General features: G+C 40.5%; 1 protein-coding gene and 3 non-coding genes across 4 annotated transcripts; 3 read left to right on the forward strand and 1 right to left on the reverse strand.

The window, feature by feature from the left end:
- Window positions 1–2231: 2231 nt before the first annotated feature.
- On the reverse strand, window positions 2232–2304 carry TRNAR-CCU (transfer RNA arginine (anticodon CCU)). The gene has a single exon. It is a non-coding gene; the product is annotated as a tRNA-Arg (tRNA).
- Window positions 2305–4969: 2665 nt separating this feature from the next.
- TRNAR-UCG (transfer RNA arginine (anticodon UCG)) lies at window positions 4970–5042 on the forward strand. Its single transcript has one exon. It is a non-coding gene; the product is annotated as a tRNA-Arg (tRNA).
- A 512-nt stretch (window positions 5043–5554) lies between these two features.
- On the forward strand, window positions 5555–5627 carry TRNAR-CCU (transfer RNA arginine (anticodon CCU)). Its single transcript has one exon. It is a non-coding gene; the product is annotated as a tRNA-Arg (tRNA).
- A 6876-nt stretch (window positions 5628–12503) lies between these two features.
- Window positions 12504–22894, forward strand: LOC132765552 (5-hydroxytryptamine receptor 3A-like). Its single transcript, XM_067465549.1, has 5 exons — window positions 12504–12668; window positions 15232–15392; window positions 17491–17701; window positions 18415–18582; window positions 20683–22894. The coding sequence occupies exons 1-5, from the start codon at window positions 12557–12559 to the stop codon at window positions 20934–20936; spliced, it is 906 nt and encodes a 301-aa protein (XP_067321650.1). The 5' UTR covers window positions 12504–12556; the 3' UTR covers window positions 20937–22894.
- Window positions 22895–23329: the final 435 nt, after the last annotated feature.

Raw genomic sequence — 23329 nt, forward strand, 5'->3', positions numbered from 1 at the left:
CCTCAAAGCACATAGCACATACTCAGATGTAAGAAACAGGTCAGATTTAAAAAGAGTTACACAACCAATCAGAGTGAGAGCAGAAACAGAGAGGAAAGAAGAAATACAGTCCCAACTGCCATACAAGAGACATGGGGGAAGGGAATTCCCTCAGCCTATATTAAACTAACTAAACTGTTCCTCATTGAGGACTTGAGACATGGGACCTCATCAGCTAGTAAACTGGCTGGGATTTCTGGGAGATGTAGGCCAAAACATCTGGGGACCCACAGGTTGGGAACCACTGCAGTAGAGAATGAATCCACTTAAAATCTGGTTTCTGCCTCCTGCAGAATTCTGGGGTTTGTAGTTTAGAGAGAAGTCTTTAACAGCCTCACTAAACCACAAACTCCAGAATTCTGCAAGAGGCAGAAACCATATTTTAAGTGGATTTTTCTCTAGTGTGATGAAGTAGTTTGGCAGTGTGGGGTTGGATTCCAACATAACTTTCCAAGGCTTAGAAACTCGCATGTCAGGGTTTTTATCAAGTGCCAAACAAAATGTGCCAAATTACTGGGCGGCAGCAGGCATGGTGTGTGTGAAAATGGCAGAGGAAGGATCTCAGACAAAGGCAACGGCATCACATTTAATGCTTTACCATTATTATTATTATTATCATCATCACCATCCAACATACTTCTCCCAATAGATTGAGGGTAACAATACAATGTGTCCCCAAAGTTTCCATATAAAGGAAAAACTAACAAACTCTCGTATGTGTGTGTGTATGTATATATATGCATGCATGCTATGATATACAAAGAAAAGCTGAGAAATTTGGATCATTCAAATCAGGCCTGGGCAAACTTTGCCCCTCCAGATGTTTTGGACTTCAACTCCCACAATTCCTAACAACTGGAGGAGTCTTCCTGTGTGTGCAGAAAGCGGTGGTCAACATGTAGATTATACTTTGAAAATATGAGTTGTTGGAGGTTTTCATGGTGGTAATCACTGGGTTGCTGCGAGTTTTCCGGGCTGTATGGACATGTTTCAGAAGCATTCTCTCCTGACGTTTCACCCACATCTATGCCAGGCACCCTCAGAGGTTGAGACCTCTCATCTTCTGAGGATGCCTGCCATATTATTTATTTATTTACAACATTTATATGCCGCCCTTCTCACCCCGAAGGGGACTCAGAGCGGCTTACAAGTAAAAAGTAAATACACAATATTATATTATTATCATAGCACAATATTAATGTTATATATTACATTGTACTATAACATTATACTGTAATATTATTAGTAATATTACATTTAATATAAAATATATTATTATTATATATTATTAATAGTAGTATATTGTATTACATTATAATATTATCAATATTATATGTATATATTGTATTGTATTGTATTGTATTGTATTGTATTGTATTGTATTGTACTGTAAGCACAGTGCAGGAGACAAGCTGGAACTGCCTTCCTGGCCCCTCTTCACTGTGATCTCAGAGCAGCTCCCAACTGATGACACTGGAGGCAAGATGGACCTGCCTTCGTGGCCCCTCTCTTCATTCATTCCATAGATGTGGGTGAAGTATCAGGAGAGAATGCTTCTGGAACATGGCCATACAGCCAAAAAAAAAAAAAAACTCACAGCCACCTACTTTGTAAATATTCTGTAATGGATATTTTGTAAATAAAGGTACATTTAGCTACCATTTCCCATTTGCCCTGTGTATGTTGGTCTTGGGGACACCCTGTAGATTGAAATACAACGAATGACAGGTGAAACTCTTCCAGGTGTGGACAGACTTCACCCAGGAAGCCAGGGCCTGCAAAGCCTGGGCACTTGCAGCTTCACTCCCATTTCAGTTCTGCATGTGAACTAACCTTTGTTCAACTCACTACTGATGTACGTGGGGAAACCACTGCTGAGAATTCATTGCTTAAGAAAACCCCATGAAATCCACGGAGCTGTCATACATTGACAGGCAACACGAATTCACCGACAGAGAAGCAGAGGGAAGGCGTTCTGGGGAAAACAATGCAGCGATGACGTCAGTCCATTGAAGAGAAGCCTGGCTGCAGCCTTTACGAAGTGACGTCACAAAACGCATCTTAAAAGAAAATTCGGCGGTCCAAAAGAAAGAGAAAGCAAGCTACTCACGAACTGCCTGTGATTAAATTGTGGCAATTGTAGAATCGAGTATTTTTTTTAAAAAAACTGGCGAGAAAAAAAAATCAGGCTTCACCCCAGATGGGACTCGAACCCACAATCCCTGGCTTAGGAGGCCAGTGCCTTATCCATTAGGCCACTGGGGCTTGGTGGGAAAAGGAGCGCACACTTTCCTACTTAACTCTGTAATAGCCGAAGGGATTCTGTTGAGTCCTGAAAATAATGAGATGTTGCAGTCTGAGTCTGCCCTGTTTGTAATTGAGGAAGCCTGTTCAGGCCACGCGGAAGGATTTTCCTATTCGGGCACTTTAGCAGAAAGTTGGAAATGCTGGCCTACAATTAGGAGTGAAAAACAGCGCCTGACTCCAGATCTTGTTGAACTGCAACTCCCAGCAGTCATGGTTAACACAACCAATGGTCAGGACAGTATTTGGAAGTGATTTGAAATTGTCAGGGAATTTCAGCAGTCAAAAATATCCAATAAAGTTGTTGCTGGGACGTTTAAACCTACAGCCCACAGGCGGATGGGGCTTTGGTGGTAGGAAGAGAGAGAGAGAGAGAGAGAGAGAGGCGCCGTTTGCACATGCTCAGGAACACCCTCATTCAGTGAAATTCCAGTGACACGCATCAAATAAAAAAGGGGAAAAGATCCCTATAAAGAACATTTTCAAAAATACAGAGATTAATTTCTTCAGGACCTCATCACACTAGAGAATGAATCCACTTTAAATCCGGTTTCTGCCTCCTGCAGAGTTCTGGGGTTTGTAGTTTAGTGAGGCTGTTTTAGGCTCCTCCCTAAACTACAAACCCCAGAATTCTGCAGGAGGCAGAAACCGGATTTGAAGTGGATTCATTCTCCAGTGTGATGAAGGTGAAAGCTGAGCAAAATCTGGTTTGGTTGCTGCTCAATGCTCATAGTTCAGTGGTGGGATTTGTAGTTTGGGGAGGCTGTTAAAGGCTCCTCACTAAACTACAAATTCCATAAATCTGCAGGAGGCAAAACCAGATTTGAAGTGGATTCATTCTCTAGTGTGATGAAGCAAAGAAGAGAATACAGTGGATCTAGGGTCTACCTCAGTGGTTCCCAGCCTTTTTTTGACCAGGGACCACTCTCCAACATTAGTACCAAAAGGGTTACGCATCAGTTTTGGGTCAACTTCAGATTCGGTTTGGTTATTTGGGGTGCTGATTCAGAAAACTGCATTGGATAGACCACATCAGCTCTAGTTTCTGATACAGAACATACCTCATCCAGTAGCCATCTGCTCACCCACAGAAAACCATATTTAATAAGCTGTGGCACTATAAGAGGGTTTCGCAAGACCAGTCACTCTCGTTGCAACAATGTAGTAACAATAAGGCCACGGACCATATTTTAATTTTTGTGGACCACAATGGTCCAAGGACCACAGGTCGGGAACCACTGGTCTACTAGAAAGCCACACAATACACATAACTCTTGTTATTCACTAATATAATGCTGATTGTATTATTATTCTTAATATATACAGTGTTCCCTCACTTATCACAGGTGTTACATTCCAGGATCGCCCACGAAAAGTGAAAATCCGTGAAGTAGGGATGCTATATATATTATTTACAATCACACGTCAGCAAGTAGCGTCTCAAGCGGCCGCTCGGAGTATTCCTATTGGCTGAGGTGTGAAAGGGGGTGGTGCTCAGCCTTCCCGGCTTCTAGATTGTCATTGGCCGCGCAGATGCTGGAAAAGGTGGGACCATGTCCTACATTCCTGTTGGCTATTCTCCATTTTGGGGCAAAAATCCTCAATAAGTATTTTACATTAATATTTATTGAAAAACCACAAATCAGCGAGTCTGCAAAAAGCGAACTGTGAAATAGCGAGGGAACACTGTATTCTGGTTGTTGGTGTTGCATTCTGACTCCAGTTAGGAGTGCCTAACACCTTTGCACAAAGAATTGGTGAACTATTCCACAAAAAGGAGGAAGAAGGAAAATTATCCGAAAATACTCTGCAAAGATACATCATTAGCAAAGCAACTCTACTGAGATTCAGGTCCCACTGAAGTTGGTGGCATTCACTTCTCTGGAGGTGTGCCTGCCTAGCATGGCTGTCTACAAGCAGCAGCAGCAGCAGCACAAAATCTTTGGGATTAAAAGTGTGTATCACTGGCAGCATGGAAGTAATATTAATTTTCACAAGCAGGAGAAGGCAAAGGCCAAAGCATCAACTGATTGAGAAGCACTCATAACAACCACCATGTCAGACTACACAGAGAAGCCATTGAAATCCACAAGCATGTGGACAATTTCAACAGAAAGGAAGAGACCATGAAAATGAACAAAATCTGGCTATTAGTATTTTTTAAAAAACCTCTAAAATCAGGACAGTAAATAAACAAACAACAGGGGAATTCCAGACAAGAAACAATCAGCTAACTCCTAACAACAAAGGATTCCCGGCAGCAATCCTTTGAAGCAATCCTTTGAAGCTGCAAGGCTATTAAATGCTAAGCAAGGTGTCCATTTACAACATTCACACATGCCTCAAGCAGACAAGAGTTCTTTCCCCTACCCTGGGCATTCCACAGATATATAAACCCAATTTTCTTAGTTTCCAACAGTCCTCACAACCTCTGAGGATGTGTGCCATAGATGTGGGTGAAACGTCAGGAGAGAATGCTTCTGGAACATGGCTATACAGCCCGGAAAACTCACAGCAGCCCAGATTGAGAAACAGCTCCCTGTTAACCTTTTACGATCCCCCCTAAAGCCCTCTCAGCCTTCCATTCTATACTTTCTGTTTACCAATACCACCCTTCCTTGCAGGTGACCGCGTGGCCTAATGGATAAGGCGTCTGACTTCGGATCAGAAGATTGAGGGTTCGAGTCCCTTCGTGGTCGATATGTTTTAGCGTTTCGATTATTAAACTGTAGATAATCAATACACGTCAAGCGACATATACCTCTCCCGCATATTTATATCTGTGGGGATAGTCCTGTAAGAAGCCCGGGGGCTCTCCCCGGATGGGGTGCAAATCTCGCGTGGCTTTCTAGCACAGATACTTTTGTGGAGAAGAATAGTGATTCACAAGGCTTTTAAAATGCAGGGAAAATCACTGCCATCTCATTATTTCAGTATCTAGTAAAAAGCTCAAGTGGTTGTTTTTCACCTGCAAATCTGTTTGCGGAGATGTCCTTTCTTGCTAACTGAAATGAATGGGAAATGCCTGCCCTTTCTCTCCAAAGCTCAAGCAGTCTGGCCCGGCGAGCTGGCCCTTGCCTCCAATATGCCACGCTTGGGCCATACTATTTATCATCGCGTGGCCCTCCAATGTGAAGGAAAGCATAGAATTGGGGGACTGTGGTGTGCTACACAATGGAGGGAGGGGGCGAGGGACACCGGGCAGCATCTGGCCCCAGTGGCCTAATGGACAAGGCACTGGCCTCCTAAGCCAGGGATTGTGGGTTCGAGTCCCATCTGGGGTGAAAAGGGTAATTTTATATACCCTGTTAATTAATAATAAATACATGAATAAAAAATCTTCCTCAGCCTTGGGGTTTATGAACTTGTAGGTAAGGAGTTATGTACGATATATTTATATTTTTCACACAGTGGCCAAAACTTCTGCTGTTAGCCCCAGCTTCTGCCAACCTAGCAGTTTGAAAACATGCAAATGTGAGTAGATCAATAGGCACTGCTTCTGCAGGAAGGTAACAGCGCTCCAGGCAGTCATGCTGGCCATATGGCCTTGGAGGTATCTACAGACAATGCCAGCTCTTCAACTTAGAAATTGAGGTGATCACTAGCTTACAGAGTTGGACATTTAATATCAGGCAAAATCTTTAGCTTTAGTTTTCACTTACCATTCAACAGCCGAATCCGGGGAGGCCCTGCTTTCCTTCCCGCCATTGTCACAGGCACGATTGGTGGGGACAAGAGACAGGGCCTTCTCGGTGATTGCTCCCCGGCTATGGAACTCCCTTCCTGGTGAGATCAAGTTGGCCCCCTTCCTCCTGTCCTTTAGAAGTGTCATCGAGGGCATCGGAGGCCCCCGCTTTCATGTTGGTCTGACCCGCAGCGGAGAGTTCCGAAGTTCCTGGAAGTCATAATTGGGACAAACTGATGAAATGTGCCCCAACAGAAAGCTCAAACAGGAACTGCACACAGCATCTATGCCTTTCTATTACTTTCCCCCAAGCCTTAACTTTGTAACAATCCCCCTAATAAAGGTACTTGAAATTGCAACTTTTTATCTCTCTAGCTTGATACTTTGTATCACTTCTTGCCTGAACTATCTAAATGCATGAATTCAACCTTTTCCAGGCCACGGGAGACTGCGAGCCTGCCCGCAATGCCTCCCCGGCGTTCCAGGGACGCCGAATCTGCATCACTTCAAACTGCGGATACGGAATCTCTCAGCTGCTGTCCTCTCCTTTTTGCCTTGTATTTTATTCGTGTTGTAATTTGAAATGGCCATGACTAGTCAAATAAATAACTTATTATTATAATTTCATGTTTAATATTTAAACATCAAGGAAACATATTAAAAAGTTTTTAAAAAGTGTACTACACACAAATCTACTTATTTCATAACAAAAGATCTACAGAGACACTCGCTGGAACACCTCAGCAAGCAAGAGTCCAAAAGTAGCAGGCCCAAACCCAGCACCTCAACCAATGGCTGATAGCAGATGAGAGACTCCCTCCTGGGCACACAGAAGACTGGGCGACTTGGAAGGCACTGAACAGACTGCGCTCTGGCACCACGAGATGCAGAGCCAACCTTCAGAAATGGGACCACAAAGTTCCATGTCAAGTGGAATCCATGACATGCGAGTGTGGAGAAGAGCAAATCACTGACCACCTGCTGCAATGCAACCTGAGCCCTGCCACATGCACCATGGAGGACCTTCTTGCAGCAACACCGGAAGCACTCCAAGTGGCCAGATACTGGTCAAAGGACATTTAATCAACTACCAGATACTGGTCAAAGGACATTTAACCAACTACCAAACTCACAAGATGTGTATTTTTCTGTCTGTTTGCTTTGTTCTGTTAGAAATGTAATATATAATGGACTGGTTGCTCTGACACGACAAAATAAAAATAAAAAAATACCAAAAGCCAGATTTATGATACAAACGTTTATACATTTTATAAATTCAACTGTATCTATAGAAGTAGAGCTGATGCAGTCTGTCCAATGCACTTTTCTGAATGAGTGCCCCAAATATACCCAGGAACAGACCTAAAAATGAAGACACCAAGAATATCATTTTCCATTGGGCTGTGTAATCAAATGGCAGGAGGAAACCAGTTCCACTCTAGACTTTTTCATAAGACTACCAGCAAGTGGCAGGAATTACTTCATATTTTACATCACAGGTCACTTTCTTTTAGCTTTTTACCTTGACAATAAATGAGTGTGCTTGTGCCTTCAAGTCACCTATCCACTAATGGCAATCCCAGCACAGTTTTGTTAGGCAAAGAACACTCAGAGATGGTTTTGCCAGCTGCTTCCTCTGAAAGATAGCCAGCAGCTCCTGGTATTCGTTGGCAGTCGCCCATCCAAGTACTAATCAAGGCTGATCCTGCTTACCTTTCAAGATCATACACTATCTTTTGGGTATTAGGTTAGATCATGGTCTTTTTCTATTTAGGATGACAATTCCCGGCTTCTCATCTATTCCTGGTAGATCAGAAGGCTGAGTGCGTTCCCACTGTCAGGAGCTGGAGGCCCTTCCATACAGCCATATAAACCAGAATATCAAGGCAGAAAATCCCACAATATCTTTTTTGAACTGGGATGTCTGAGTCTACACTGCCATATATTCCAGTTCAAAGCGGATAATGTGGGATTTTATTCAGCTGTGTGGAATGGGCCTGGAATTTGGGGCTGAAGCTCAGGACTTCACAATGCAGGGAGATAGTCCCCACGAATGACTACCACTAACTCCATCAGGTAACAATCTGATTACCATGAGAGCAATGGCAAACATTTATGAAATATTACAAAACTGAGTAAATCAGTGAAATGATTATGTCAAGCAAAGGGAAAATATAGGAGTGAATGCAAAGTCTGTAATAAAATAAAGGTGGATGGTATCAAGGATCAGCTACTTCCTACTAATGACAGGGGGTCACCTAAGCCATGTTTCAATACTTCCAATAACCCAGAGCCCAACAGAGCTGTGCATGAAATGATATTTTTATTGTGTCTTCACTTACAACACTAAAAAATGCATTAAAAACAGCTACAATATTGGGGGGGGGGGGACGAGACTATCACACGACTGTGTAATTAGGATCACCATTTATTGTACATCAGTGAGTAAGAATGGATTTAGAATACTATGCATGATATGCAAATTATATGTCTAGATTTGAGAAAATGGAATGCAGCAGTATCTGAAGCAGATTATTCACACTGCTTCATTGATGAACCAGTCCTAACCATGAATCTACCCACAATTCCTATTGGATATTTTCCAAACTCAAATACATAACATTCTCAGAGAGCCTGGAGTGTAATATTTCCTTCAAGCTTGACAACGTTTGCAAAAAGTGATATAGTGCACTCAGAATTGTCTAGGGAGCAACTTTGGCATATAAAAGAAGAGACAGCGGTAATGGTTATTAATGAGTAGCTACTTTTTTGTTCATTAATATCAAGACAAAGGAAAGGCAAATATTATAAGGGTACGACCTCATTTTAGGCCAATCAGTACAAAGATACTGATGAAGAGCTAATCACAATCAAACACGCAGAAGCAGAATTAATAGCTATAAATATGAGTATATTATCTCACTGCCAAGACAGTTTGACATATACCATGAAGGTGTTGATGTTCCTCTGCTCAGTGGATTTAGCAGCCTAGCTATCCCTTGATTTTACTCTTATATGCCTTTTAAATATCTGAGAACGAAGAAGAATGTGGCGAGAGATCATAATTAGTCTTCTTATCTGTTGGGCGCCAGGTAAGACCATTTCTTCTTTTCTTATTGACCCTGCAGGAATAGTGGCAGCTCTAGCACCGTGCAACAGTAGTGGTGGATTAATGCTGGAAGGAAGGAAAGAAAGGTCCCTTCCACATATCAAGGAAGACAATCCCACAATATCTGCTTTGAACTGGTATATCTGAGTCCACACTCAGATAATGTGGGATTTTTGCCTTGCTATTCTTGGATATAGGGCTATGTGGAAGGCCTCAGAGAGAGAGGTAGGGGAGGGAGAGAAGGAAAGAAGGAAGGTTGTTTTCCATTGACTGTCACACTGGACCATAAAGTGTGAGAGGAGCAAAAACTTTGGCTCTCCCCATGGTAACATATTCTTCTTTTTCTTTTTGTTGTCCCTACCAGAAGCCACACCAAAACAGATCTGTAGCTACCATGATGTAGTTGAGTATCTGAACATCTCCTCTAAAAGGGAACTCCTCTTATACTCTATGCCCAAGAGGAACTGGGAAAGCTCCTTTGAAGTAAACATAGACTTCATGTTGGTATCCATCCTTGCAGTGGTAAGAAAGAAAGATTCACCATATATTTCCTTTCCAGTGGTAGAAATAGCCCAAATATTTGGCAGGTGGAAATGACAAAATGCTCATATAAAAATACAGAGCTGCAGGTGTTTCTTCTTCTTCTTACAGTTGGGGAAAACAGCTGGAAAATTCACCAAGGAAAAGCAAGTTAACCACCATTGTAGATGTAAATGCTGAGTTTTCCTTAGGTGCCAAAGAACTCTCTTCTTTAATCAAAAGCACTCTCATGTATGAGTGAGCTGTTAGGGCAAGAGTTACAGAATACTCACTCTTCAATTTCATTAATTTTATTTATTTATTTATTTATTTATTTACTATATTTCTATACCACCATTCTCAGCTCGAGGGCAACTCATGGCGGTTTACAGAACGGCACAATTCGATGCCCACAACAATATAAAAAGAGTTAAAACATTTAACATAGATAAAATTCAATTAAATAGTAAAACCAATAAAACATAGATCCTCCACATCTCATTACCAAAGTCATTGTCCAATCGCAATGTCTAGTCATTCCGAGATCAGGGTTTATCTGCTACACTGCATCTGAGAAAGCCTGCTCAAACAGCCAGGTTTTGATATTTTTGCAGAACGATAAGAGAGTGGGGGCTGATCTAATGTCCCTGGGGAGGGCTTTCCACAGCCGAGGGCCTACCGCTGAGAAGGCTCTATAATTTCTTTCAACTTAAGCTTTGGTGAATTGCAGTCCACTTCTTCAGATGATGACATTTTCCCATCATTAAGGAAGAAATCGCCTTTTTTGCTCAGCATTCACCCATTTGTGTCATAGGCAATCTGCCAGTTGTGTGTAGCAATTAATGTGTGTGTAGCAATTAATAGTATTTATTTATTTACGACATTTCTATCCTGTCTTTCTCTACCCTGGAGGGGACTCAAGGCAGCTTACACTTAGTCAGCTATTTGATGCCTTTAAAAACAACGGACAATTAAAATAAGCATTTAAAACAGAATTATAAAATACATGTAACATTTAAAAACATATAAACAATATTTTCACTGTTAACCCTATTATCCAAAGTCATAGTCTATGTAAAATCCTATTTCTCATTATTTGGGAAGAATTTTCCGTGAAGGTGATGGGAATCATGTCTGAGGATGTTTCTACTTTCTAGAAAGAATGCAGCTGATGCCACTTTAACTGCTGTGGCTCAATGCTATGAGATCCTGGAAGTTGTCATTTTACAAGGTCTTCAGCCTTCACTTCCAGAGAGAATTGGTGCATCACCAAACTTCAGCACCCAGGATTCCATAACATTGAGCCATGCTAATTAAAGTGGTGCCAAACTGCATTAGTCATACAGTGCAAGGCACTCTGAGCCACTCTGTACAGTCTACCACTGCCTATGCATGAACTCCAATCATCCACCAAGGCAATTTCAAATGCTTTTTTCTGTTCCATCCCTAAAACACTTGCAGCCTGTTGGGTACCTGAAAATTGCTCTGAAAGGCAGAAGGGAGGGAGAACCATCCCCCTGCCAGTTGAATGGGAATCTTCCACAGTCTGCTCTTCTGCCAGTAGAAATCCACTGTCTCTTGATTCTTCGAGGAAGGAAGCATAGTAGGGTTATCCTGGTAATATTTTTCTCTTTATTTCTTTACAGCAAGAAAAGTCACAGGTGGTCACATTCTATTTCTGGCTCTATATGGTAAGGTATTATTTTTCTGCCCTTTAAATGCAAATGATCCTGGCTAAATTGAAAAACTAACTAACTATTTGTGGACTTCCTCCCACCTCCCCACCCGCTAGAACTGGACAAATGACTTTCTCTCCTGGGATCCTTTAAACTTCTGTAACATTTCCATTATCACTCTTCCTGCAAACGTGTTTTGGGTCCCAGAGATTTTCATAGATGAACGGTGAGACAGTTTTTGTTATGTTTTGATGATGCCTTCAGATAGCATTTTGAAAGTAAGCACAGCTGATTGCTGCACTGATTGCTGGAATCCACCATGTCCCCTTGGGGAGATAGGGCAAAATACAAACATATTATTATTATTATTACTATTACTATTACTATTACTATTACTATTATTATTATTATTATTATTATTATTATTTTGCTGCACTCCTTCTGTTCCCCCCCCCCCCCCACTGCTTCCTTAATTTCCTTTTCAGTTTTATTTCTCTCTCTCTAGAACTATAATGGTTAAGGAATTGAGCTATTGATGTGTTTGTGTCCTCCGAGCATGCTCTCCTCCACATAGACAGGCCTGCTGTAGGCAGGCTCCTCCAGTGCTTTGGTTTACATAAAAAGGGAATGTGAGTTTGTGGAAGTGATCTTGCAAAACAGTTGTTTCACGTAACAAAAATTATGTCAGAAAGAAAGAGAAGAAGAGAGGATTTCTGCTAATTCTTCAAATGCAAAAGAAACCAGTTCAAGAATGGGAATAAAATGTTTCAGCTGGTACTGAAAATTACCAGAAATTAGTACAGGACAACAGAAATATTGTCTGGATTTTTTAAAAAAGAATAAAATACTGCAATTGAGTGTCACATTTGCCCCACCTGAAAGAGCCCATTCCTGGAAATCAAGCATAAAAGGTTCCATCACACAAGGTGTTTGTTAAGCATATCTGAAAATATTTATTGGCTCTAAGTATTTTGTCCTGCTTTTCAAGTGTATAATACAGTTAGTACACTACTGCATAATCCATGAAGCCTTTCTCTATGCATGTTCATATCCTCAGTGAAGGTTATTTTGATTTTGGGGGGGGGGGATTCACATAGAAGCCTAATGTAATCAATTATCTGTTATGTTGAAAATAACTTTGTTTCCTAACTTTACTATGTCTTTAGAGCTGATGAAAACAAATACACAGCCAGTACTTATGTCAGCATCAATTCCACGGGTCACATGGTTTTCTTTCAATCATATCGGCTTACTTCCTCCTGCAACCTAGATGTCCATGCCTTTCCTTTCGACAAACAGAAGTGCAACTTAACAATGACGGCTTCAGTATATCAAGGTAACCCAATTAAGCACAGCTATATTTCTCTGAACTGTCCTGGTTTTTGGCTTCCTCCTGTCATGCACGTACTTTTTCAATACACACCCCCACTTCAAACCCTGCTTCATTTCTAAACTTCCTCTCTTTCTCTACCTATGCCTGCAATCCTTCCCAATATGCAACCGGCTTCTTTAAAGGTAAAAATCAATACTTTTTTCTTTGTCTGAAAACCAATTGGCAGCTAGTGGGTAGATTTTATTATGGGCATAATATGCTCACTCCTAAATAACCAATCTGGCTGCTTTTTTTTTTTTTTTTTTTAGCTAACTGGAGTTTCCAAACTTGGCACAGAGGTAGCCTAATGTACAGCAAATTGCAGAAGTTCAAACTTGGAGTATAAGTGCTCCCAGTCCTAGGAGTTCTGCAGTATTTGTAATGGATACCTATATCAATCCAGCACTACAGGATATATGCTCTTTATTGACAGCGGATTGTTATTTCCAGAGGAATGCCATGATCCTATTTGACCATGGTGCAATAAGCTGGGGTTCAATAACAGGTCCTAATCTATTTAATAGCATCCTCTCATATACTTTATATGAGAGAGATCGGTCAGTAGTTCCTGGCATTGGAGGCATCTTTACCAGGTTTTAAAATGGCAATGATCTTAGTTTTCCTCCGTGGTCTGGGAATCTGTTTGTGTGCCAAGCATTGATTGTAAAAATTCAAAAGCCCAAGTGTTTGATTTGCTCCATCATTAAGTCATTTAAGCCAGGTGCTTTGCCAGTTTTACTTTACTTAATAGCTTCTCTGAGTTCTTTCAGGTTTAGGAGAGATGACAACTGGTGGGTTTCAAGTTCTGGAGTCCTGTTGATTTTCACTTTTACTCTGCTGCAGTTGGTTTCTCTATTTTGAATTAGCTGGTATGCTCTCTGGTCTGGTTGCATTTGCTTGTCCATAGTTGATTGGAGGGTCACCAGGCATCTCAGTAATTGTCTTCAGCTACACTTGGACATATCAAAATTCTCAAGGAGCAATATCCAGCAGTCTTTCTTAACATTAGCTATGGCTGTAGATAATTTTTTGGGCTGCTGCTATAGTCTCATAGCTGTATGGATTCTCTTGGAATAGTCTGAGATATTCCTGTTTGGCAATTCTTCATTTAGGCCTCATAGGTGCAAACCCAAAATTAATAAAAACATAGATCTTGGCCTTGTCTTACTCAACTGCGGAGTATGCCTGCCCTGTTTGGCGCAAGTCTGCCTACATGAAGCAGGTGAATATAGCACTTACTGAAACATGTGGAATAATCCCAGGATGTCTCAAACCTGTACATGTTGATAAAATCTATAATCTAACTGGCATTGCCCCCCCCCCCCTCCATTGTGCAACAGGAAGTTCTGCCAGCTGTGAAAGAAATAAGGTTGAACACTGTGAAAGCCATCCTGCGTGGCTATCAGCCTCCTTCCAGTAGACTCAAATCAAGGGAAAGCTTCTTGAGAACCACCACTCTTTTTAATGTCCCTCCAGCAATAGCAGGAGTATCCCTCTGAGCAGCTAAACCAGGAAATCCCAACTGGATGGCCCTCCGCAAGGGTCTGTCTCCAGGGGAAAACCAAGAATGGGCAAGTTGGAAGTCCTTGAACAGATTCAGAAGCAGAGCTGGCAGATCAAAAGACAACCTGGCAAAATGCCACTACCAAGAAGAATCCTCTACCTTATGCGACTGTGAAGCAGAAAAACAACTCAGCATCTGTATGCTTGTCCGCAATGCCCTGCCTCATGCACAGAGGAAGAACTGTTTAAAGCTACAGACAATGTGGTTGCTGTCACCCGTTTTTGGTCTAAAATTATTTAGCCACTTGTTCTCCCTCTATTTTATCAGTTTTATACTTATTTAAGCAATGCTTTTGACATGAAATAAAAAAAATGACCATGATTAGAGAATAAAGCATGCTTACATGTTTGGTCCCAAGATATGAAGACAGCTTCTTTTTCAGCTGTGCAGGAGTAGAAGGTTCTCAGGCAAAGCTTTGCCCTTCTGGTCATAGACTGGCCAGGCAGCTAAACCTGGGCAGCATCCAGCTTCATTAATGTCATGAAGACATGAAGGAGAAGCCTTGCTCTGAAGGGCAATATTAGGTGTTTCCATTTCAGCTGGGCAATGGCAGCCAAATTGAGGACAGGTCAGGGGTGGTAATGGAGCTCACTAAGATACTGGGTATCTCCTTCTTCGGTTTCCGCAATATTTATGGTGGCATAACTTGGTTTTCTACCAGCATAACTCACCAACAAGATACTGGTTGAGGTATATACTGTGCAATTCAACAACTACCTCGTTCTTGGAAGTTTTGGAGAGGAACAGACAGTGACATCTTCAGCTGGTTGCTTTTTGATTTGTTCTCATTATTTCTGTTTTTTGCTTTCTTCCAAGATAAAATCTATTAAGGAAAAAAAAAGACAGAATTAGCTGCACAGTGCCTTTTCACTATGATTTAAAAAATCATCTGCATGAAAGCACACTTTGACTAAATTGTCTTGAAGTGGCAACGCAGTATCATTTGTCTTCTCTTATCTCTAGATGAGAATATTTTATTGAAGAGTGTTAAAACTTCCAAGGCGGCAAGTCAAGATAGTCACAAATATTACATCTCTAATGGGGAATGGAAGTTTGAAGAGCTGAGGACCATTAATCGTTATATGTCTTATGGTTCATTGAACTGCAGTGCAGTCATTTATGAGGTCTGTGTGTGCATGTGCAATTATTAAGTTGCCTGTTGACTTATGGCAGCCCCAGGAATGTCATAGCGGTTCTTAGGAAAGGACCAGCAATAAATAGTTTAAATGAAGTAAATAAAGAAAACCAGAAGTGCAGATAAAGTCAAATATAATGACCATGGAAGAACTATAGACATTTAAAACTGAAGATCAAGATACAAAATAATTTTTAAATTTTCTATATGTTGTTTCAGTCATCGATCAATGCAGAGCATGTGATAGTGGCCCCTTTTCCAGAATATAGCTTCTATATCAGAACACGTATATATTAAAGTAATCCTATTTCTTTTAGAATGATTCACAGTTTTTGATTAAGATTAGAAGAGTCTACACATTCAGAGGCTTAGATATAAGCTTGTTTTCATCTGAAATTCTGTGGAACACTTCCTTACCTATTGATCTAAACCTATTGTTATATAGTTTTGACTGAGTAGAGATGTTTAATCAATTGAATTGACTTATATGTTGACACCATTTTTAGTCTGTGGCTCATTGATTTTGTTTCTATATTTATTGACATTAAAAAAAATCAGGATACATTCTGAACGAGACCTACTGGTGTGCACTTTTTCCTGGTGTTCCTCTTCCAAGTGTGAATAGCTTTCACTTCACTTTCTAAAATTGTACGGTCTTCAACAAGAGATTCTTCTTTGAGAGAATCTAACATTGTTCATCTCTTTTGTTTGGTTCTTCAGTATATTTCTTAAACCCCACTTTATTTTGTCCTGATTATAGAATGTGTTTCTCATTGACCATTTAGCATTCATAATCTTGGTTTAGCTTCCCCTTTTATTACTTGAATCTTGTGGCAGAGGTCTTTGGTTCTTTCTTTTATGGATTTATATTCATTTTTGTTGTCCCTGCATACATATTAGCTAATAGTTGTATGCAGGATTCAAATGCTATTTTAGCCAACTTTTACTTTTGTTTCTTGTCTGTTATTAACTAGTTGAATAGTTAATCTACCTCCATCAAAGTTTTTCCTTCATTTTAGCTAAAGGTTTGTATTTCTAAACATTATGTCACGGGAAAAAACCTTTATATAAGGCTATGTGCAGTTCTAGATCATTGAAATTGCTGATCTTGGTTTCCTTTAATTTTGGTCTTCTTGTGAGAGTGAAAGTGTAGTGTCTGCTTGCACTATGATAGAGACAAAAATAATTTTATTTGTGTTACTAATTATTGTGTGTGGGGGGGGTTGTTCTTTTTTAAAAAATTTCCTGCTCCCCCAGAACTGGCAAATCCAAAGAGGTTCCCTACAATTCAATGTTCCTTGTGCTTTAGAACTTGTAGCTCTGTTTGTAACAAAATTTTAAAATGTCAATTGTAATGATTGTCTGGACAAACTATTCTTAATATACCGAACACACAGATTTTAAGCTAAATACTACAGAATTGATTTCTAAACAATGGGGAATTTTTTATTTTATTTTTCCAATAGTGTCTTTACTACTGCAACCCTTCACCCACACAATATTTCCCCACAAACTTTTAAAATATCCAGACATTTTACATATTTATGCAGATTTCCTGCCCACACCATGAGAAAGTTGTAAGTTCTTTCCCACTTACAACTTGGATCTATGTTGCTTGTTTGTAACTTGTTGTGCCCTATAGAGATAGATAATGAGAGCAACAATTAACAGCTCTCTTTTTGGACTAACATAATGATACAGCAATAAGAAACATAGTTGTTTGTGTATTTCTTTGATTATTACCTAGGCTATTAAATTATTGCCCAGTTTTTCATCCATATTCCTCGTTTACAATTACATATCCACTCCATTTCCAGGGCTGTTCCAGAAAGTCTTTGAACCTCAGCTAATGACTTCCCATGAACTACCATTTCCCCTACTATGACTCATTGTAATGAGAATATAGAATATTTAGGCCGAACACATTAAGTTAAATATTCAAGTTGTCTCACACAACCTTAATTTGCTAAGAATTAGACCTAACTATGGAAAGATTTTCATTGTTATTAGTAGTCTTAGTATTGAAAATGCTGTGTTCTGCATTGTAAAATTTGTTATTTTTATATCTTTCTTCTCTTTCTGGATAGATAACTATGTCAAGACGATCCATATTCTATGTATTAGTGGTAATCATTCCAATGTTTGCTCTTTTTTTACTGGACATGGCAATTTCCTATGCTTTTGGCAGTCCTGGAGAAAAGATTGCCTTCAAAGTGACTTTGATCCTGCAGGTTACATTTTTATCCCTGATTCTTACTGATAAACTACCGGCAACATCAGATGATCCGCCAACAATAGGTAAAAGCCTTTACTTGAAGAATTGACCCTCACTGACAGTCTGAACAGTTAAGGACTATCAAATACCTTGGACTGATTTTCATGAGACCAGTACACATCATGGTTAAATGAGTAAATAATGCTTTCTGGGAACTTCATAATTTCTCCTTTCCCAAATATTTGATGATGATTAGTAACATTACTAAGAGTATCTATCTCAAGATTATGAGTGGAAGGAAGGAAAGAAAGAAGAGAAGGGAGGAATAGGCAAGAGAAATATGACTAATGAGAAATGTTGCTGAGTGTATGCAGCAGCTAATTTGATTTAGGATGCAAATATGATAGTGACTTGGAACAAGAAACTAGGGTTTAGTATAGAATTGCACTCTAAGATAGGATATCTAACCTAGCTACATCTTGGAAGGTTAAGAGGACTTATGGGAAGAAGAAGAAGCATCCCTTGGAGTATTTGTTTACATCAAAGAGGGGTCAGGATAGGTAGACATAGAGGGAGGATACTTCAGGTCCCTCAAACTATCTGACTCTGTTTACTTCTCTCCACAAACAGAGCCAATCCAGAACTTTCCATATTTGTGCCCACGACCCTTTTCACATTGTTACTCATGATATGTGATCAACATATTAATTTGTGAAACAATGTTCCTGCGATCAAACTATTAAGAAAAGCTTTCAGCTGCCTTTGTTTCACTACTCTTGTTTCTTCTTTGATGTAGCAAAGTTTTTCACCGGCATGTTTGTGCTCTTGATCTTTGGTATCTTGGAGAATGCCTTTGAGCTGTATCTCAGGGAGAAGAAGTCGAAGCTCCCATCCTTGGAAACATGTGCCAATAGATGTAAGAAAAGAGAGAAAAAAGTATCTGAGGATGCTGTTACTTGTCTGGGTAAGCATTTGTCAACAGGTAAATAAAAATGGAAGAGAAAAGCAGCTGGGAAATATGAATGAGACCCTTTCACACAAAGCTTATTAAGGACCTCATCAGATAAGCAGGGGGAAAGCAGGGGGAACCATCTTACATCATTCCCTCCCATCTTTCCCTGTTTTCTGGGATGACCACCTATCCAACATTCTTACCACACTTTCCCCTGCCTTTTCCCTGCCTTCCACTGCCTTCTGCTGCATATAATCGGGTAACAACTGACTCCTGAACACAATCTTTGGGCTCTGTTTCCATGCATTTGCTTAGGAAACAGCACTAAGAAGTCCCACTGGAAGTGTCCTTACATCGTCTGATGGCCTCTTGTGGGGTTCTGTTTCCTAAGCACATGGAAAGGGAGCCTGAAGATTATCTGATAAGGTCCTTAGTTTGGATATATTGTAGATGCTGTTTTTAATTGGCCTGAATTGAATCCACGCTGTAGAATTACAGCAGGTTTATACTGAATTGATTGGCATGGCTCCTTCCCATGGAAACTTGTGGTTCCCTGCTAGATTGGCCTCCCATATTCTCCTGTACATCTCTAGCAAGGAACTCTAACACACACATAAACTTCAGTCACTCAATCATTTATTGTAATGAACTAAAAGCCACTACAAATTTAATAAAACTCAATAAAAATTAGTAAAGAATACAATACATACATACATGTACATTCACATTCATGCAAAAAAAAATCAAATCAATTAATTCCTTGCACAATCTATAGCAATATCTTTCAAATAAATAATTATACTTTTCACAACTTTAGCGAATAAGGAGGTTTTGTGTGTAATTTATTTGTCATAGTTTAACAGTAGCAAACATACTTTCATGTAAAATCTTTCACCTTATAAAGAGGTTGAAATTTGTCCAAAGATCACTTCCCAGGGTTTTTAATAAAGCTGGTGAAACGAAGTATGAACAAAACAAAGCAAAACAATCTTCAGGCAGGGTGGACCATTTCTTTATCATCCCACCGCTGCCAACATTTGAAATATGTGAGGTACTCTAACTTGTTGCGTAGTGGAAGGGACCTCCAGCAATGCAAAACGGTCAGGAAGGAGGCAGGCTGCCAGCCTGAGCAAATATGACACCAAGGAATAAAAGATTGTTTAATTATTATTCTTCCTTCTATGACTTCTCAGGTTGGAGGTGATTTATGGAGAGAGAGGCTTTGTTTGAAATGAAACAGTAACTCAGTTTATTTGTAGCATTCTTGTGGCAAAAGCATAATAGTTACAGGCGTTCAAATGCTTGCTGATTACAAAATAATGTTTCAGTATGAGTTTCATTCAATCTTTTCTTTCTTCCCAAAAGGACTGTTATAATAATACATAAAAACAGGTTTCCAACTATCTTTAAATTGTTCCTCTAATTTTCCAGCTGCTTCTCAGCTAACGTCCTCCCTCCCTCTTTCTCACTGACCAACCACACCAGAATGTACAATTAGGCTTCCTCAACCTATTTCTCTGACTAATTTTCCAGTAGTTTTCCAGCTAACGTCCTCCCTGACCTTAACTCACTAACTTCCCAGGCTTCTACTACTGTCATCCTTGCCTCTCCGCGCTTTCAAATCTTGGCACCCACTCATTTGCATATGACCAATCAGGACACTTGCATGCAAATAGCCTCCCCACTGGTGCTATTGCTCTCTGGGCACCACAAAATGGCTGCTTGCACACCCGCCCTTTAACATATGTCACTTCCTAACTTTCTAAGGCGAGCTGGCAATAGCATAAGGACAGGACTATATTTTCTGCCCCACGCACATCACTACTACAGAGCCTTAAATTTCTCGGAATGCTTCTGTATCTTCCCTGTACCACAGCACTACGTGTCCTTAGAAGAGAGCACCAGTCTCGAGCTGAGAAATCGCACACCAATCAACAAAACCCATTTTTTAAATTCTCAGGTGTTAGGAATAGGCAGAAATAGTTGGGTATCCTAATGATTATTCCCAACTAGAGTAGATTCCATTTATTGAAAGGTCTACTTAAGAACTAACAACAGGATAGGCCATCACTTCCTTTCACATTTTTGCAGCTTCTCTTCATTTTCTTCCAGAGGTGCCCAAGGGGAATGATCAGAGCACTCCGTTTCCCTTGGCAGAAAGCAGCACTCTAGTAGACAGCCTGGCATTTCTGAAACATCTGGATGGGGAGCTGCAACAGAACAAGAAACACTTGGCTCTAGAAGAAGGCCAGGATGTCACTGAACACCACGAGAGCATGCTTCCTATGGAGAAGGGGTTGTATTATATCCGCCTGATTTTATCACTCATGTTTTTAGCTTTCATTATTATAAGTTGGGCAAACTAAAGTACAGATTATTGACATTTACCATCTAGAGCAGAGGTTCCCCAACTTATTTGGCCTACTGCCTCCTTTAAAAAAAACTCCTCAGTGCCCCTCTGAAAATATACCTTTCTTAAGCAAACAAACAGAAAGACAAATTTGCATACTTTTATGTATGCATATTTCTACCTTCATACAAATATGCAAAGTTCTACCTTTATGGAGCCACCGGTGACACAGTTGGTTAAACAGCTGAGCTGCTGAACTTGCTGACTAAAAGGTCAATGCTTCAAATCCAAGGAACATGGTGAGCTCCCACTGTTAGCCCTAGCTTCTGCAAACCTAGCAGTTTGAAAACATGCAAATGTGAGTAGATCAATAGGTACCACTCCAGCAAGAAGGTAACAGCGCTCCATGCAGTCACCTTGTAGATGTCTACGGACAACGCCGGCTCTTTGGCTTAGAAATGGAGATGAGCACCAACCCCCAGAGTCGGAGACAACTAGGCTTAATGTCCAGGGGAAACTTTTACCTTTACTTATTTCTACCTTCATCCTACAACATGGTAAAGAAATACATTGCTGTAAATAAGACACCTTGTCCTTCCTCAAGGGTCGTTCCCAGAAGGTGTTGTTATTTGACTCCTGCTCGGCCCCACGGCCATTGTACTGTGGGGTCCTGCAGGGCTCAGTATTGTCCCCTATGTTATTCAACATATACATGAAGTCGTTGGGTGAGATCATCTGGACTTTCGGGGTACGGTGTCATCTGTATGCAGATGATGTCCAACTCTGTCATTCCTTCCCACCTACTACTAAGGAGGCTGTTCAAATCCTGAACCGGTGCTTGGCCGCTGTAACGGCATGGATGAGAGCGAACAAATTGAAACTAAATCCAGACAAGACAGAGGTACTCCTGGTAAGTCGTGAGGCCGAACAGGGCATAGGGTTACAGCATGTGTTCGACGAGGTTACACTCTTCCTGAAGACACAGGTTCGCAGCTTGGGAGTGATCCTGGACTCATTGCTGAGCCTGGAACCCCAGGTCTCGGCAGTGGCCAGGGGAACTTTTGCATAGTTTTATTTATTTATCAATTTTATATACCACCACTCCCCAAAGGCTCGGAGTGGTTTACAACATACATATGTGATATATTACATTTAAAATCAAAGAAAAATTTGATTTTAAATGTAATGCGCCAGCTGTGCCCATACCTTGGGAAGTCTGACTTGGCCACGGTGGTCCATGCTCTGGTTACATCCCATACAGATTACTGCAATGCTCTCTACGTGGGATTGCCTCTGAAGACTGCCCGAAAGCTGCAATTAGTCCAATGTTCGGCAGCCAGGCTATTTACGGGAGTGGGGTACAGGGAGCGCACAACTCCTTTGTTGCACCAGATCCACTGGCTGCCAATTTGCTTCCGAGCACAATTCAAAATGCTGGTTTTAACCTACAAAACTCTATATGGTTCCAGCCCAGTTTACCTGTTCGAATGTATTCTCCCCTATGAATCATCAAGGCTGTTAAGATCTTCTAAAGGGGTCCTGCTCTCGGTCCCGCCATTTTCGCAATCGCGTCTGGTGGGAAGGAGAGACGGCCTTTTCTGTGGTGGCCCCCTGCTATGGAACTCTCTCCCAAATGAGATTAGATCTGCCCCCTCCCTCCTGACCTTAAGGAAACAGTGACATCCTGGCTATGTAATGAGGCATTCCCAGAATATGACCTGACACCGGCAAGTGACCCGAGTTACTGACCACATATTCAGACTGAGTTGGACATGATTTTATCTTGGCGAATTGGCTTATATGTATTTTATTCTGTATGTATTTAAATTTTCTGTTGATGTATGCTGTTTTAGATTGTATTGTTAGCATTGAATCTTTGCTGTTAGCCTGTCTGAGTCCCTCTACGGAGGTAGGGAAGATCGGGCTATAAAAGTTTTAAATAAATATATAAATATATAAATAGAATGGATACTCTTCATGTTGCATGCCTTTTATTAACTTCTTTTTGTTTTTATCTTTGCATTCAGACCTCTCTCTACTCTGTTTATTTGAAGAGATGTAGTGTTTGGAGGTTTTTTCCTCTTGTTTTGGAACTTAGAAGTTAGAGTTAGAAGGAAACTTAGACCCAATTCTTTCCTATCAAAGAATGTAGTTCTTATTTGTAAATAAACTTCTTGGTAACTTTAAAGATTGAACTCTGCATTTTTGCCTGCTAAGCTCAAAATTATTTTGCAGCCACACAACACTTCACCTTCTGCTTGCTGTGAGCTGACTGCTCAATTAAGTATCCTGTTTGTCTTTTTGGAGGCTCTGCTATTTTGGGAAAATTCCCTAACAGATTGATTGTAACAGCTAATAATATACACACCTATCAAAGGGTTATAGTATTGTCCATCTCGGAAAGCAAAG

This window comes from Anolis sagrei, chromosome 2 (assembly GCF_037176765.1).
Source record: "Anolis sagrei isolate rAnoSag1 chromosome 2, rAnoSag1.mat, whole genome shotgun sequence".
NCBI lineage: Eukaryota > Metazoa > Chordata > Lepidosauria > Squamata > Dactyloidae > Anolis > Anolis sagrei.